At 35.1% G+C, this 17022-nt stretch overlaps 1 protein-coding gene across 5 annotated transcripts in view; it reads left to right on the plus strand.

Annotated features, from left to right (window-relative positions):
- ATP2C1 (ATPase secretory pathway Ca2+ transporting 1) overlaps nucleotides 1–13103 on the plus strand; it is a 64451-nt gene extending 51348 nt beyond the window's left edge. For all 5 annotated transcript variants that reach the window (XM_027793750.2, XM_055806733.1, XM_055806731.1 and 2 more), the window contains 11 exons: nucleotides 425–581; nucleotides 1871–2041; nucleotides 3007–3104; nucleotides 4752–4802; nucleotides 5578–5744; nucleotides 7527–7595; nucleotides 8842–8958; nucleotides 9621–9768; nucleotides 10392–10487; nucleotides 11277–11418; nucleotides 12270–13103. In XM_027793750.2, coding sequence (XP_027649551.1) covers nucleotides 425–581; nucleotides 1871–2041; nucleotides 3007–3104; nucleotides 4752–4802; nucleotides 5578–5744; nucleotides 7527–7595; nucleotides 8842–8958; nucleotides 9621–9768; nucleotides 10392–10487; nucleotides 11277–11418; nucleotides 12270–12406 — 1353 coding nt within the window. In that variant the 3' untranslated portion in view covers nucleotides 12407–13103. The remainder of the gene's footprint in view (nucleotides 1–424; nucleotides 582–1870; nucleotides 2042–3006; nucleotides 3105–4751; nucleotides 4803–5577; nucleotides 5745–7526; nucleotides 7596–8841; nucleotides 8959–9620; nucleotides 9769–10391; nucleotides 10488–11276; nucleotides 11419–12269) is intronic.
- The last annotated feature ends 3919 nt before the right edge of the window (nucleotides 13104–17022 follow it).

The raw sequence follows: 17022 nt of genomic DNA on the forward strand, positions 1-17022 counted from the left end.
AAATATTATAGGAGTTAGGCATGGTAAAAGGATGCAGGTGATTTTTTTATGACCTGTGCAGCTGGTCAAATGGTGAACTAAAGGTCCTTCAGGTCTAATGTTCTGTGTAGGTTTGATTTCTCGCTTCTGCACAGCCTCTTCAATATGTAAACTGTGACCTGCAGCATCTAATGTGTATGGTGAAGTGAGATATCAATTATTAGCTTGGCTTTTTAACATTACCACTTTTGAACATGCACTGTATAGAGATACTCAACAGATTTTTAGGATTGGAAGTGTAACTTGGATTTACATTATGTTCTGAAGACTTCATAGACAAGTATAGATATGCCATGCTTACATGTGCATGTCTATGTACTTGTGCGTGTATATTTATATATACATACATACACACGTTGTGTGCACATGATTTTTTTCCTTATAGGACAAACCTGAAGTTTGCTTTATGAAGGGTGCTTACGAACAAGTCATTAGGTACTGTACATCATATAACTGTAAGGGGCAGACCCTACCTCTTGTTCAGCAACAGAGAGAGCAGTATCAACAAGAGAAGACATCTATGGGCTCTGCAGGACTTAGGGGTAAGGATGTTTCAGTGTCTCAGAATAACCTTTTTTTTTAAAAAAAAAAAAAAAAGGCACTGCTTATTTAAAAGAAACAGAAACAACCAAAACCACTAGAAATTTTCTTATTGTTCAGTAAGGGCCACAGGTTTGCTTAGTTCAAAATGAGGGAGTGGAAAAACACGTGCTGTTGCCTAAGGCCTGTATAGTAACATGATTAAATTGCAAAGGGTGAGAAAAGGCCCTTGCTGGTTCCTGTCATCTCTTACCTGTGACCATAACTGAACAGTACATTGCTACCTAATAGCTTCCGTATCTCATAGATGTCTGTGGATTTTTTACAAAGTAAATATACTTTTTTTTTCTATTACTTTGGCTTCCAGCACCTGTCTGAGTTAGGCTAGCACAACTGATTATAGGTCAGAAGATGCCATTAGAATTACCTTTCATGTTAAAAAGCTGTGTAGATTTTAAAACATAACTGAAAGAATTTTTCACAACATGACTGATAGGTGTTGGGAGGCAAGCATTATATGTGGCTGGCTTTGAGCTCTGTAAAGAGACCTCTAGGCTCTTGAGTAATTTCCATAGCTTTTTAATTTTTATATTTTTTTAAGGTATGGGTACTCTGTGGCTCAGGAAATTCCTAGGATGCAAATTTCTAGAAACTGAGAGGATATGCTAAGAGTGGTATCTCTTTGTGCAGTTTTGTTTGGACAGTCATTTTTTGTCTGCTTCAGACCACTGTCAAAAAAACCTAGGGTATTTTTTTAAAACAAGTGGATTTGCTTTTCCCTTACAACTCTAATGTCACTTAAATATATTTGAATTAAATATCCTACTGTAAAAGACATTCCAGAAAATATTCATCATGTACTAAATGAAATCTGCTTCTCTAAAAGAAAAAAAAAAACAAAGCAGAAAATAACCATATTAACTGATCCTCCCTTTCATAGTTTTGCATAAAAGACTGTGCATGTACAGAGAAACCACAAAGCTAGATGCTGTTTCTTCCACACAGTGAAAGTATAAACACTTTAATCTGAGAATAAGCAGGAAAGTTGTCTTTAAAACCTGAAATATGTATATTTGGTAAGAAGACTACTCTTTACAAGAAAGGAATATACCCAAGTAGGCCATTCTGAATACAGACGATAATAGGCATTGCTACCAAGGTTTAAAAAAGAAAAATGGCGATTCCCGCCCTCTGCTTTATGCTGGCCTGCTATTTTAAAACGGTTGTTTTAAATGCTGATGTAAATGTTAATTTCAAATCTTAACCTTCTTTTTTCTTTGTCTCCTAAAAGTTCTGGCCTTAGCTTCTGGTCCTGAATTAGGACAACTGACTTTTTTGGGGCTTGTGGGAATAATTGATCCTCCACGGACTGGTGTAAAAGAAGCTGTTACTACACTTATCACATCAGGTGTTGCAATAAAAATGATTACTGGAGATTCACAGGAGACTGCAGTTGCCATTGGTAGGAATAGTCCACGTGTCACATTTCACTTGTTTTCTGTTTTGGCAGTGCCTAGCTAATTGTTGTAAAGCATAGGTATTAAGTCTTCAACATTTGTGAGTTCTGTGTATTAGGTTAACATATGGTACAGTGGAATTAGGAGGAAAAAAACCCACAAAACCCCAGCACCCTAACCTGAAGTGATCCTTTGATTTCAGCCTGAACTGTAGTGTTTCTAATTTGGTTAATGTATGACTTTTGCTACCTGAAACCATGCATTTTTGTACTGTATTTTGTTAAAACATGCTTGATTTCTGATTCTTGTTATTACATCCCCCACTAATCTCCCTACCGTCAGCTTTCAGACGCCCATCTTGGAGAAACAGTGAGAAACTAAAATAGTCGGCGATAATGAGTATTTAGGATGTATTGCACTTTTGAAGCTTAAGTACAATTAATAAATATTCAAACAAACTACTACTTTAATGTATTATATTGTAAAAAGTAAAAGTACTTTAACCAGAATATTATTTTTTTACATACGGGATGATGAACAAATTGTTGAATGTGCACATGAAAAGTATATTCTCAGATTAGCAGTGCTGTCAGAGGATTTTTTTCACCCTTTCCTCCCCCATGTCATTTTTCATTTTCTGTTTTGTTATTTTTGAACTGTGAATTCTTTAGAGATAACTTAGCTCTTGTGTTTATATGATACCTGGCATAATGAATTGCAGATTTTTTTAGTCCTAAAATTTGTAAGGGAAGAAATATCAGATTAGAATATACTTTGTAGCATGTGTTACTCAAGGGTTCAGATAAATTCCCTTCAGTATACTTAATTAGTAAGGTGTTAAGATGTTCTGTTCCAGGCATTTAAAATCTGAAATGCTGCAGAAAATAGTAGGTTTAAAAAAATAAAACTGGGTACTTAATGTTTTAAAAGGGTAAATTATTACAATGCCTTTTTTATTACTTATTTCCAGCAAGTCGACTGGGATTGTATTCAAAAAATTCACAGGCGATCTCTGGAGAAGAAATAGATGATTTAGATATTCAGCAGCTTTCTCAAATAACGCCAAAGGTTTGTTTTGATATACTACTTACTAAAATGCAATAAAGGACATATTTTATATTGAGAAATACTTTTGTCTGTGGAAAGCTAAACTAACTTCCGAGATGCAAATAATGTGGTTCTAATAGAAATGATAACAGTACATTACTAGAGGCTTTTAGTACAGAAACTGTCCCAGATCAAGCAAGTATCTTTGTTTGACATAAAACCGTACTGAAATATATTTCTCTCAACTCACAAGTTTATCTTTTTTAGTGAGCTTGTTTTTCTCTCTCTTAATGATTTGATTTGTTTTTACCTTTCAATGCCTGTATTGGAACTTTCATTTTGCCACTTCTCACTTTGAGTGACATCACCTTTTTGTCTTTTTGTAGTGTTAGACCGTTTTACTTTTTGAAGTAGCTCAGCTCATATATGTGTAACTTTAAAGTTATGTTCAGACAGTCCATCCTTTTGTAATTCATAAAAGGAGCTGTCTGTATCTTTAATGATTCTTAATTCTTAATGAAGTCATTGGTTGTGAATTTTGAAAGGGTCTATTTATTAAGCTACTGTTTAATAATTTTTAATTATTAAAAGCTAAAGGTATTAGCCAGTGTCAGTTTAAATGTGAAGGCATAATCAAATGCAGTTCAGGTTCAGCCTTGGCTATGTTGCAAAATTTATGCATGAAAATGCTGCCCTGTTTGCAAAAGACTGCAAAATTAGACTGCAGCATACTTGAGTCTGATGTAAGCAAGACAAAAGCCAGTATTTACAGTCAAGAAATGTGCATGACAGCTTTGTCTCTTTCCTTGGTGAGTCACACAAACTTCGAAAAAAAGAATTGTGTGGCAAATAGTAATTTTTGGTTTATTTGGTAATACTTGCTCTTAAGGGCTGTCTACTTTAAGTAGCTGAAATAGCTACACATTTACTTTGTGCATGTTTGACCTGAGACCCAATTAATTTTCTAGGCATTTATTTAAAATCTTACTAGGAATTAATTAAAATCAACCAGTAATATTGATATCTGTGTACAGTCTAAAGTGGCTGTTGAGAAGTCCAACTTCTTATCCAGTTTCTTAAAAAGGAAAAATACATGTGCGTGCTAACAGTAAGGTTATGGAAAACTAAATTCCACATGCTGAAATTTAAATTTACAGAGAAGACTAGAGACAAAAAAAATCTGAAAATTAATATAATCTTCTAAGATGAAATCTATATTAATTAGCTTTAAAAATTCGATCTGTTAATAATATGCTATGTAAAGTAGTAAAATTGAAACGTCCTGAGTAGCTTGGCACTAGTGCTGATAAGAGACAAGGACATTAACTGTAGTCAGCATGATGATTGCCTGCATGAATTTAGTCAGGAAGGCCAGCAGCAACCCATTCTATCTACCTCAGCTGCTCCATGATTTCAGAAGTTTTTAAAATTATATACTGTATCTTGAAATAAGTAGTACCAACTTTGTTTACCAGAGCACACTTTGAATCTTTTCTGGAATTAATGATTTCACTCTATTAAAAACGCAGCTTACTGGTGCTTCAACTTTAGAGCTAACGAGTACAGTTGACCTTTGATAGTATTTTTTTATCCTCTGGCTTTATAGAATCCAGTGTGATTCTTTTATTTTGTCACATTTTCACTAATTCTTCATTGTGCTTTTAACAGGTTGCAGTGTTTTACAGAGCCAGTCCCCGACATAAATTAAAAATTATAAAGGTATGTCTTACTAGAGGCTGGAATACTGGATACTGTTTGTGGTGCCTTTACTTAAATTATAACATGCTGCAGTGTATCGATATGAAATCGGAAATGCATTTGATTTGAAAGTGAAATGCATGTGAAAAAAATTGCCTAGAAAAATGCATAGTGCCCACAAGGGAAAGGCAGCTTGTGGTAGGCAGCGTCATGCTTTATATAGGGAGGTGGGGACTGATTGAGGTTTTGTCATGTAGCAGTTGAATTGACTAGGAACATGAAAGAACCATATTCTGATACTTCTTAGAACAAGATAAAAGGGCATGGATTTGAAGCCATGTCTGAGGTAATGCTTCTATTCAGAAGGTAGTGAAGAGGGACCTACTCAACGTAACAATCGGAAGAACTGGAAAAGCAACATTAAGCAGAAGGAAGTCAAATGTTAAGACAGTTGGAATGTATCAAGAATTTTAAGAGGGTGGTAATGTTAAAATGCAAGTACAATATAATCTTTCTGTCTAGAGGTTTTTTACTTTCTCTTAAAGGCAGATCTTACGTACCCTAGCTTTACAGTTTGGGCTCTTTGAATATGTGAACTGATGTTTAATCTAATATCTTGTATAAAAATTAATTGATATACAAACAGCTGCTGCTTTTCTTTTAAGGAAGTTACAGTGGAATTGTAAGAAATTGGAGGGGTGGGGGTGGTGACCAATGACGCCAACCTTGTATCTAGAATAACTTTATAGGATGGATTATTTCAATCCCTGATATAAATTGATTTCCCTTTCTTTAGTCCCTGCAAAATAACGGTGCAGTAGTAGCTATGACGGGAGATGGAGTGAATGATGCTGTTGCTCTGAAGGCTGCAGATATTGGTGTAGCAATGGGACAAACCGGAACAGATGTTTGTAAAGAGGCAGCAGATATGATCCTTGTGGATGATGATTTTCAGACAATAATGTAGGTGGCATTTATGTACATAACTTGTGCTATATAGTTTTAATGAAATGTGGTCTGAGTTAAAAACAAAAGGAATTCCCCAAACTTGTAAGTGTAGCAGCTGTGAATGAGTTCTCCACTAAATCAGGAGATTAATCTTTATGGTGATTACACGTATTATCCTTTTAAAGATCTGGGAGTATAATAGTATGAGGAGCAGCTAAGCATTTCTGTCTTTTTATGTATCTTAATAATATAAGAATGTATCTACATATTTAGAAGTTTTGCTACTTTGGTCTTGTACATAGATCAGATATAAGTAACAAAGGAGGTTATACATGTGTGTGCTATAAAAGCTAACCTGTATTTCTGCTTCTCCATGTAGAATTATGGTAGTAGCATATTTGGAAGTGTAACTGAGGTGGAATTGTGAGTCTGTTAGCTGTCAGTAGGATTCATCTTAATTTAATTTCTTACTTTGGAAGCATGAATCACATGTAAGAACAAGAGACCACATTCCTCTCTACTTAAAAATTTTACAGTGCTGCATTTTCAAGTCTCTATGTGGTAGTGTTTCAGAAAAGGAAAGGAATATAAGCTATTAAAGTATCACAGGTGAAAATAAATTACCAACTTCTGGTAACCAGCTGTTCACTATTTTGTTTGGTTGACTTCAAAGAGAGCAGAGCTAAACTTACCTCATTTTGAATTTAACCCATCTGACTTTTGAAGGTAGCGGTTGTTGGCAGAGCTGAACTGCTGCCTAGTGAGATAGGCTTCATTTCAAAATTATACATCAATCTCAGAACACTTCAGTTTGTCTGAAAGTATGATGCTTAACCCTTGGGAAGAAGTGAAATGCAGAAGTACAGTGTAAGAAAATCTACGTAGGCAGCAGTATGCCAACAGAAGATCTCTTACTTAAAACTTTCCATACTAATTCATCCAACAGTCATGTGCTGTTGTGCAAAAACAAAGGGAATAATTAAGCTATTCAAAAGAGTACATAGGATGGACATCTATGGTAAGTACTTCAGCTGGGCTTGATGAGGATTTTGTTGGAATGCTTTACCCAGTTTTGCTCACCTCATCAGGGAAGCTCTCAACAGGAGAGTGAAAAGTTATGAGTGCTAATGGGGGGAAAAAATATGAGCTTCCACAGTTCTACATCCTTCTTCCAACCCCTTGAATTTTTTGTCCTAAAAGTTACAAAAGAAATGCTGATTAATTGTTATTCTTGGCTACTGGGAGAATGGAAGGAAGAAACCTGTTTTATTTGCAGCAGAGTAGACTTGATTTAGCTATTTAGATAAAGATTTTTAGATAAAGTAGACTTTAGCACTACCATAGTCATGATAATGTGATAGGCAAGTTGAAACACATGCTGGAGGTTGAGAAGATGGTCTATCATTCTGGTGTAGTAAACATACATGGTCTTCTAAAGTCATACTGTATTTCTATGGTTTTGTAAAAGTGTGTGGGTGTGGGTTTATTTTAATTATCTAACTTGAATTGAAAGGCCTCATCAGGGATGATGGTGAATCTTGGACAAGGAGGAGATTTTACTGTTGATACCTCATTTTGAAAGTTAAGCAGCTGGAAAAATAACTTGTCATTAATCTCTTAGTGAAGTTGAAAAACTGACTGCTAAAGTTACAAGAACCTCAATTCAATTTGTTCTTGATGTTTGTATTGCTGCTTAAAGGATTTGTTTAAATTAATTTAATTAAATTAAAACAAAATTTATTTTTTTTGGCAGTAGTCTCGTTAGTCTAGTGATGTACTCTTTGTTTTTAATTGCAGGTCTGCAATTGAAGAGGGTAAAGGAATTTATAATAACATAAAAAATTTTGTTAGATTTCAACTGAGCACGTAAGTTTTTGAAAATTTAGCAATATCAGAAGGTTATAACTACATTATGAATTAAAGCATCATGAAGTAGATGCTGCATAAATTAATGTGAACATCGTAAATTTTGCATAGGATGCTGATATGCTATGCTTTTGAACATTCAGTAATTTGTATTTGGTGGCTTGTTTCATTTTTAAAGAACCAGAAAATAGTGCAATAAACAGACATCTAACTTTGTCACAGTTCTTCCTGTTAAGATGTGAAAAGTCAGTAACTGAGAGGATGGAGCATAGCTACCTTTGGGTCCTTGTTTAAAGGAGAAAGAAGTTAGTAGTCATTCCCTCCTTAACCAGAACATGTACATCAAATAGAAGAAACCAGGGAAATGGGAGGTTAGTTTCTCTGTAATCCATGTACTTGCTTGTGGAGTGAGATAGCTCTGAGAAGCTGAATTACTTTTCTTGCATATAAGGATTCCTATGCTAACTGTTTCTTGTCTTACGTACATGATGACAAGAGTTCAGATTTTTGCTGAATGAGTTACCTTTTTTTTTCTGTTCACCTTTGTCGGGAGAGCATAATAGTGTTCAGTAGAGCGCGAAACTTGGAATTACTCTAAGCCTTGCTCTCTTCTAGTTGGTTATGAAACCACTTAATCTTGCACTGAAAGCAATCTGTGCATACTAGTTTAGAGAGGTTTCTAATACCAGGCTTGCAAACAGCTAATCTGTTTCCAGTCTTTTGCCTAGCCTTCTCATCTTGCTAATGATGAGGGGTGGCAGAAGTACTTCTAGGAAGCTTGAGTAGTACCTTGCCTTGACTGATTAGTCAAAATAGTGACAGGTGCACAGGGTGGCTGTGTTTACATCAAAGATGTAAAAGCAATTTGTTTTTCAAAACTGTAATTAGAAGTTCTGTTTCTTGCACGATGAAAGTAAGGACCCAGTTGCCTGGTGAAAAATCAATTAGGTGAAGGTAAGTGATAACCCTGAAATGTTATCTTAAAAGTTTGGGAGGCTTCTAAGACACAAATTTGCTGCCTTTTTATTGCCAAAACAATGCTGGTTTAAATACGGACTGTGTCAAGATGAATAATCTAAATTCATTCATGTTCTACCTTTAAAGCTAGGCTTATGTCAGTCATGATTCACACTGTCAAAATCTGTATCTACTCTTAAGCAGTTGAAGTGTTGACTACAAAGCAGTTATCAGTGGATCTTCACAAATGTTCCATGCTGACAGTTATAAAAATGGATTCTTCCAACAGGAGTATAGCAGCACTGACTTTAATCTCACTGGCTACATTAATGAACTTTCCTAACCCTCTCAATGCCATGCAGATCTTATGGATCAATATTATTATGGATGGACCTCCAGCTCAAAGGTAAGTACTTATTTTAAATTCCAGTAGAGGTCTGTAGTCCTTCTGTTTCAGCAAGTAAAATGGTTGCTTATAAAGAAAACTTCAGTGAAATGCTTCTGAATCATCAAGAGTTTTTCTTTGAATCACAATGTTTGCATTGTAGTTCTATGCTCATTCCTTTTAGTTTGTTTTAGTATCTAATTATAATTATGGGGACAGTGTGGATACCTAAAGAGCATGGATATGCCCATGAAATTTGCGTGCAGGATTCTGGCTTCCCTCTGGGTTCTTCCTCTGACCCTCTTCATTGCAAGTAGATAGTGGAGGGAAGGTGGAAAGAAATTAGCAGTAAATTCCTTAGCTAGCTTGACAATAGTAACAGAAATAGGGAATGTAACTAATACTGCAGCTTGCTTTAAAATTAACATCTGGTAATTTTAATACGGTCGGATATCATGTGTTTATGGACTCTCAAACTGCAGTATTAGAATATTGCCTGTTACTAATACATTTAACTAAGTTTACAGAAAGTGAAAATATGTGCTTATTTGCATGAAATTATTCTTGGGCTGTGGAGAGAAGATTAAAATCTTTCTTTCAACTCAGAAAATCTGGTCCTTAAGTTAGAAGCAGTGAATTATTTTTACAATGATAAAAATCTAAGATGTTGTTTTAATTGTAAGTCTTGGGGTGGAGCCTGTGGATAAAGATGTTATTCGGAAGCCTCCAAGAAATTTGAAGGACAGCATTCTGACCAAAAACCTGATTGTTAAAATACTGGTTTCATCAATAATTATCGTGTGTGGGACACTGTTCGTCTTCTGGAGAGAGGTATGACAAAAATACAAAACTTAAAGCAGTAACAAAGTAAACTTCTAATTTAAAAGAAGTCCTTTTTATACCAGCAGTTGGAATTCAGAATTTGCATGAACTTGGCTGCAAGTTTTGTCCATGCTTATTAAATAATCTTCAGCTAGCAGGTTAGCAAGAAAGATTTTCAAAGTAGTTGTTGAAATGAGGGATACAGTTTTATTCTCCAGTCTCTATTTTAAGACAGACTTTTCCAGGTCCCAAATCTACTTGGGAAACCTTGGCCCATAGAAAGTAAATGTACAAATCTTCTAGCCAGACTGTTATGAAACAGCTATTTGACTTTCTTTTCCCAATAGAGAAAAATGTTTGAACTTTTGGTAGCACATCATAGAATTCTTGGTATTGCATGTGCTTGCATAAATGCTTGTCAGGAGGCTTCATTTAATCATAGCTTGGAATTACAAATTGTTATAAGTTACAGGTACATAATGTTTGCGGTATGATTTTATTAAATTAGCTTGGGGCAAACAAGTTGCTTTTGCTTTCATTTACTAGCTAGTAGAACTTGAATTGTTGTAATAACTTCGTTTAGTTGCAGAGGATTTAAAACATGCTAAAACTATTTCATTTTCTTTTGGCAGTTAAGAGACAACGTAATAACACCTCGAGATACAACCATGACTTTCACCTGTTTTGTATTTTTTGATATGTTCAATGCTTTGAGTTCTAGATCTCAGGTAAGTGATATATATTGTCTATTTACATAGTATTTACACAATAAGCAGAATTTTCCTTGAGGGATCTTGTTGCATTCATTTCAAATGTTTTCCAGCAGATTTACTTCATATCTGCTATTAAGCTTCAAAGTTTCACATATTTACTAGGTAGGATTTTTTGAATTACAGCTAAGTATTAGTTTCCTTAATGTGTTTACACAATGCAGAGCTGGTAGTAATACTTCTGTCCTGACAGAAGCAAGGAAGTTTTTATTCAAAGCTGAAGTGCAGTGGTCCTTTGTACTGCTGTATACACTTGGTTGGGTTTTTTTCCCTGAAAACTGTTAGTTCAGCATCCTAGCCAGAATCTGAAATTTCTGGAAGGCCTTAACTTTATTTTGTAACCCTAAACCCATAATCCAAGGAAAAATTCTTAAACTGTTCTGTCTATATATTTGTTTTAAGGAAGCAAATCTTGAAATCTTGTGCTAGTTGGAGAAAAGTACATTGCTGGTATAATATTACATTTACACTAATTTGCAGTGTATTTTCCGATGTGAATTATCAGGATCAACAAAACCACTTCCTTCTAGTGTAGAGGGAGTCCTCTTAATGCACTGTACTTGCAGAAAAGCTCAAAATAGAGGTTCTTGACTCTGAAGACAAGATTTGTACTGTTTAGCAGAGAGAACTTGTTCTGGATTATATAAAAGGTCAACAAGATTTTTTTTTTTAATTTTTCCAAAAATCTGGATGAAAAGAAACTGTAATCATGAATTATTTCAGTGTCATGTGCTGTTTGCTTTACAGACAAAATCTGTGTTTGAGATTGGACTCTGCAGTAACAAAATGTTCTGCTATGCTGTCCTTGGATCTATAATGGGGCAATTACTGGTCATTTACTTTCCCCCACTTCAGAAGGTTTTCCAAACAGAGAGCCTGAGTGTCTTGGGTAAGAACAGTTCCCTTTTCAAAACTGTACAATAGGGATTACTTTGCAAATGCATTAGCTGATGGTTCTGTAAGAGCACTTTCTGGCTGTTTGCATACAACAGGAATACAAACCCTGCTGACTTTTGGTTTTTTTTCTCTCTCTCAAAAAAATAAAAAAGTCCTTCTAGATGTTTTCTTTGGGAACCATGATTTAAATGCTTATGGTACACAACTGATCAGCACATTCTTAAATTTCATAGGTGTTTATGTGTATTAGGTTTCTTAACATAAGTTTTGATGTAGGCAAAAATTAAGCATAGACTTTATTGAAGTTTTTTTAAGCACTGTTAATAATGCTATTCAGCATTCTTTAAATATAAACACTTTATTTAGAAACGTTGATTCCTTATTTAATAATTAATTGTGTTGTTGTAGGGTAAAAAGACATGAGGATTTTAAGCAGCTATAGATACCGCTGTTGGCCTCATAAGACATTTATTATCTTGTGGCTTTCTGGAATTAAATGATTGTCACAAAATACATATTTTTACATAATTCTCTTTATTGAAGTGTTATTTCTGATGATACTAATATTTTTTCAGTATTAAGTTAATTATATTGCTAAGTGTTCTTTGTTTTCATAGTTGTTAATAAAAATAGGGTTATGAAATACATCAGAAGTTTGAAATACCATGGCCTCTACTTTTGATTTGTGCTTAAACTATGCATGTTAATCTTATGTTGCAAAAATTGATTCTTGCTTTATTTCTCCTGAACTTCTCCAATGATTGGGAGACAATTTGAAAGTCTTAATAGACTTGTTCTTTTTTAAGTTCCCTCAGCTTTAAATAGCAAATTATCTCTTTCCAGATTTACTGTTTCTTCTGGGACTCACTTCCTCTGTGTGCATAGTCACTGAGATCATAAAGAAGTTTGAAAGAAGCAAGGAAAAGATCCAGAAACGTGGAAGTTCTTCTTCGTCAACTTCGTCTTTTCTCGATGTATGATGCATATTGCATTCTTTTGTTTGCAAACTTAGAGATTGCTGTCTAAAGATGTAGGAGAAAGCAAAACATTATTTGGAGGATAAAGAAATCCTGAGGGCTTTTGACAAGTCCTTTGTTTCACTGGGTAATGATGAACATTCATGTTTCAAGACTGTTTAGAATTTAACTTCCACCTGTGGGAGTAACAAATGACATTATGCAACTTTGGTAACATTTTTCCTCAAACATAAATTTACTTTTGAGATTGAACGGGATTTTGCGGGGGTGGGGTGAGGGTGGGGTCTAATTTAAAGAAAGATCTAAGCCCAAGTCCCATTTTCTGCACTTAAAAGATATAACTGTGTAAAATCCTTCTCTTAGATATAAATATTTTAGTTCGGTTTTATTTAAAACATTGTACTATTTTACTTTTATGGTGGTGGGACTTTGCTACTAATACACAGATAAAAGAAATATTTCAGAGGCATTCCACTGGGTTTAGAGTCTGTCTCAAGAGTGCCATATTCTAGCTACTGTATTTATTTACTTTATCCTGCAATGTGTGAGCGGCTCAAGTACCTTGTGCTAGTTTTTTGTATCCCAAGTTTTGGTTTTTTGCACAGGATGTGACCGCTGTTGGATCACTGTTTCTCTTTTCTTTATTCTGTGATTGAAAAGCCTATACTGCAATTTGAAGTAAATGTTTGCTTTCTTAAAAGTGTGTTGTCTCTTTGTCTTAAAAGAAACTGGCATTTACACCAGATTAGCATGCTTGTTTTGATACAATTTTAGATCCAGTCTTTGTTCATGTCTTGTTCATATTTACTTTAGCTTATGACTGTTAGATCACTTGAGTGATTTTAAGACGGTACTGTTGAAATGACTTGTAGTGTATTGAATTAGAAAATGAATGCACTAATCCTCACTCTAATGGCAAAACCCCCCACCCTTTCTTTGAAAAAGAAGCTTGATTTTCCTTCTTCCTTCTTTCACTGTGACTATAAAAAATAAACTTTTTACTGGTAGTTTAACTTAAAAATTTAACCTACAGAATGACTTTTTCTGGCTAGAAAAGCATTGTAACAGATTTGTGTCTTCATATGTTGAAAGTATTAAGATATGATAATGCTTGAATAATATTCACTAATTGGAAATGTTCTTCAAAATAGACTTGCAGCTGTTGTCATTAGTGTCTTCTCATCACAGCAGGACTCGTCATTCCTTGAGGAAATGCAAGAAACAATCACTTAGGCAATCTTGAAAAGAGGATGTCTAGGATCTCTAGGGGGAGTTGGAGATGTAAAGGTATCTCTTTTACTTGAAAGCATGTGGATAACATACCTTTCACACGGTGGCCTCGAAGTGGAGCGTTGGTATTGGCTCTGGGCCCTGCTGTTACAATGGTCATCCTGTCAGTTAATGAGGAATCATTGGAAACAGGCACTGGGATATTTCTGCACTTACCTTTGTGGCTTGCCCCATGTGCCATGCTCAAAATCTGGGGAGTTCATGGTAAACAAGGCAGTTTGGAAAGTGCTGTTTGAACTCCTCTGCTAAGACATTATTTTAATTGTTTGGGGTTTTTCCCCCTTGGGAGATTCGCAGACTTGTTCAGGAAGTGGGGCTGCAGGCAGGATGTGAGTGTGCGACCGAGTCTGCTTTACATGGGCAGTTCATCCATTCATTGCTCTGGCTCAACCGGGGCCTACTCAATATGCACTTACTACCTGGACTACCAATGTACTGGAGATTTAGTTGTGTAAAGACAAAGACTGCAGCTTATGGCTCTCATCTCTTCCTGCATGGTTGTGAACCACTGAGCTGGTAGGGCCTGAACAAGATGACCTCTTACAGAAACACTGTCATGTTTTCAAGCAAAAGTTTATTTCCAGCAGTTTTGCCTCTCAGAAGTTGAACAGATTTGTCAGCGTTCTTCCTGTTGAACTATTAGTCTTTGGCAAGGTGGGGCTGTAGTTGCTCTGTATTGTAGTGCATTCAGTATCTTAATACAATTTGAGAATGCTTACTAATAAAATCTTTAGTATTCTATAGTAAAAACTGACAGTGCATGCTGATGAAGAATCTCTTGAACAAACTTGGGTTTTGAGAAACTCTGGGTTTTATAGCAACTGTGCCTTTCACATAGTAGGTCTTAACATGTTGATATTCTTCCATGGGTTTTGACTGTTTTGTTCTCTGCACTTGGAGTCTCGGAAATCCAGGTAAGTACAGAAGTGAAGTGAATGCCAGTTTTATTGTCTTGGCTTGGAAGTGTTACTGCCTAGTCTTTAAACAAATCTTATGAAGTACTCCTTTCCCAGCACAAGACTAACTTTCTGAATAAGGTATATCAGTCTAGACAAGAAATAAAATTTCAGTCTTTTAAAGAACAATTTCACCTTCTTGCAGGATGAACTAAATTGAATGTAATTCACTTTAAATATGCCAAACTATGCTTTCCAATGAAAGATGACACAGTAACAATTAATGTAGCTCAATCTCATTATTTACAGAAAATGCTTGGCCTGAATGCCATTACCTTTGTTTGGTGGTTGTTTTTTTTTTTTTGCTCCACTCTTGGTCATTGTCACCTAACAGAAAGGTTGAAAGATTTTTCTCCAGAGCAACTGAATCAATGGTAGGATCTTTCCACAAAAATTAAAAGGCATTTCACATGGGCTGAAAATAGGCAGCAACCACTGAAATTAGCTGGTCTTGCTAAAGCATGGAATAAAGAACTTTTCAGTTTTAATAAGGACCTTTATTTTTATTTTTCCTACAAAGAAGATAGAAAACCTATAATGATTTAAATGTTTCACTTATCCTTTTTGATTTAAATTCTGCATAGCAACCCTTGAATCAGTAATTACTTCAGCATACAGGATTGGTGGTTGGAACAAGATGTATTTTATTTTGTCAGCAACAAAAAATAGCCAAATTCTGCATTGAGAACACATTTCCAGTAGAGTTAATTCTTGATCATCAAGTCAGCACTCCCAAAATTTCCAAAATGCCATGTGATCATAGTAGTGTTTTTATCTGAAAGTGGAGTACTTGAGTTTATCCCAGTCTTCTGAACTATCTAATTGAAGATACTGCTTTTCAGCAAGTCTCAAGAATTTGTTCTCCAGCAGTTTTTCAGTATGGGATTTAGAGTAAATTAAGATCTCTTTTTCTCACATCACTAACAAAGTGGAACCAACCATGCCTGTATTTAAGACTTACTTTAAATGTGACTTACTTAAATGTTCCTGATGGTTAAAAACCATAAGGGCTTGGTAAAATGAAATGTGGATTCATAATGGATCAGAGGATGATTTAGACTATTAAGAATTGAAGGTTTAGTTACTAAAATCAAGAACTGTAAAGTTGAAAAAGGCTAAATTTCCATAGCCATCTGATGGAAATGTGACTAGGAAGTTGCAAATAGAAGTGTAATGGTTGTGAAGCGCTAGTAATTTGCTGTATGCTTGAGTGTAGATGCCATCTGCTGACAGTTTTAAGTAGGTTTGTACTGGGAAAAAATTAAAATACTATCACACACTATCTCAAAAATATTTTCTCATTAATATAATACTTGTTGTAAGTCAGTTCTCGTTAACATATTATGGCAGTATCAAGACTCAGCTGTATGGTATCGGGCATCCTTCCTGTAAGTCACAAGACAGTTACTTCCACGTGGATAACTTCTGTTAGGGGAGCACAACCAGATCTGAAAACAACATACAGCGATGCAGGGATCGAGCTTGAATTTTGGTAAGTAATGGGCAAAACTTTTTAATGATTAAAGGTGGAAATAACGATTTTCCCGAATATAAGAAAAAGGTATATGAGTTCTTGAGGAGAACATCCAGAAATGTAGTAATTTCACATGAGGAACACGCTGGAAAACCAAGTTTTATTAAAAAAAGCACTTACGCATGTATTATAATTGACTAATTTTGCTGGAAGTTGCTAATACAAAGCACTGAGAAATACTGATGATGTAGGATTTTTTTAAAATTGTTGTTCTGTATTACCACATTGATAGTAAAGGTTTGTCAAGTAACTGTGTATATCAGGGCCAGTTAAAACAGGTCTGTAATTTTCATACAGCTATTAGAGAAGGAGGTTTACTTGAACAACAACAGTTAATGACAGAAGATTGTACACAGTTACACTGAATTAGCAAACCTATGGAAACTTGCTACGATGTGGTAGCTTTGAACAGGCATTTAAGCATTTAACTCTTACTTAAACATACCAAATGGGGCAGGGATAAGGGGACACAACACAGAACAGAAGCTGGTTTCTCCCTGGGTGTAGTTTAGTACCTCTAATGCTCCAAGCACACTGCCTCAGCTATTGCTGAGAAAAGTGCTCTCTCCCTGAAAGTATAAATACTTGTACCTGTAAAGAGTATTTTTTAAAAACTTGTCAATCTCCATTTTCATCTGATCTGTAAGATTGTCATCACTGTTCCTCAAACACAAACTTAAAAATCTGATTTTCTGGACATCAGAAGTTTTCAGGGAGATAGAGGAATAGCCAAATATAAATGTTCAGGAAAATAATTCCTCTAAAATAGTCCAGCTCTGAAAGGCTGAACAACTTTGCTCTCATTGTCCACCTTTAAAGAAAAACCAAAACACCACAAC

Source organism: Falco peregrinus, chromosome 5 (genome assembly GCF_023634155.1).
Source record: "Falco peregrinus isolate bFalPer1 chromosome 5, bFalPer1.pri, whole genome shotgun sequence".
Taxonomy (NCBI): domain Eukaryota; kingdom Metazoa; phylum Chordata; class Aves; order Falconiformes; family Falconidae; genus Falco; species Falco peregrinus.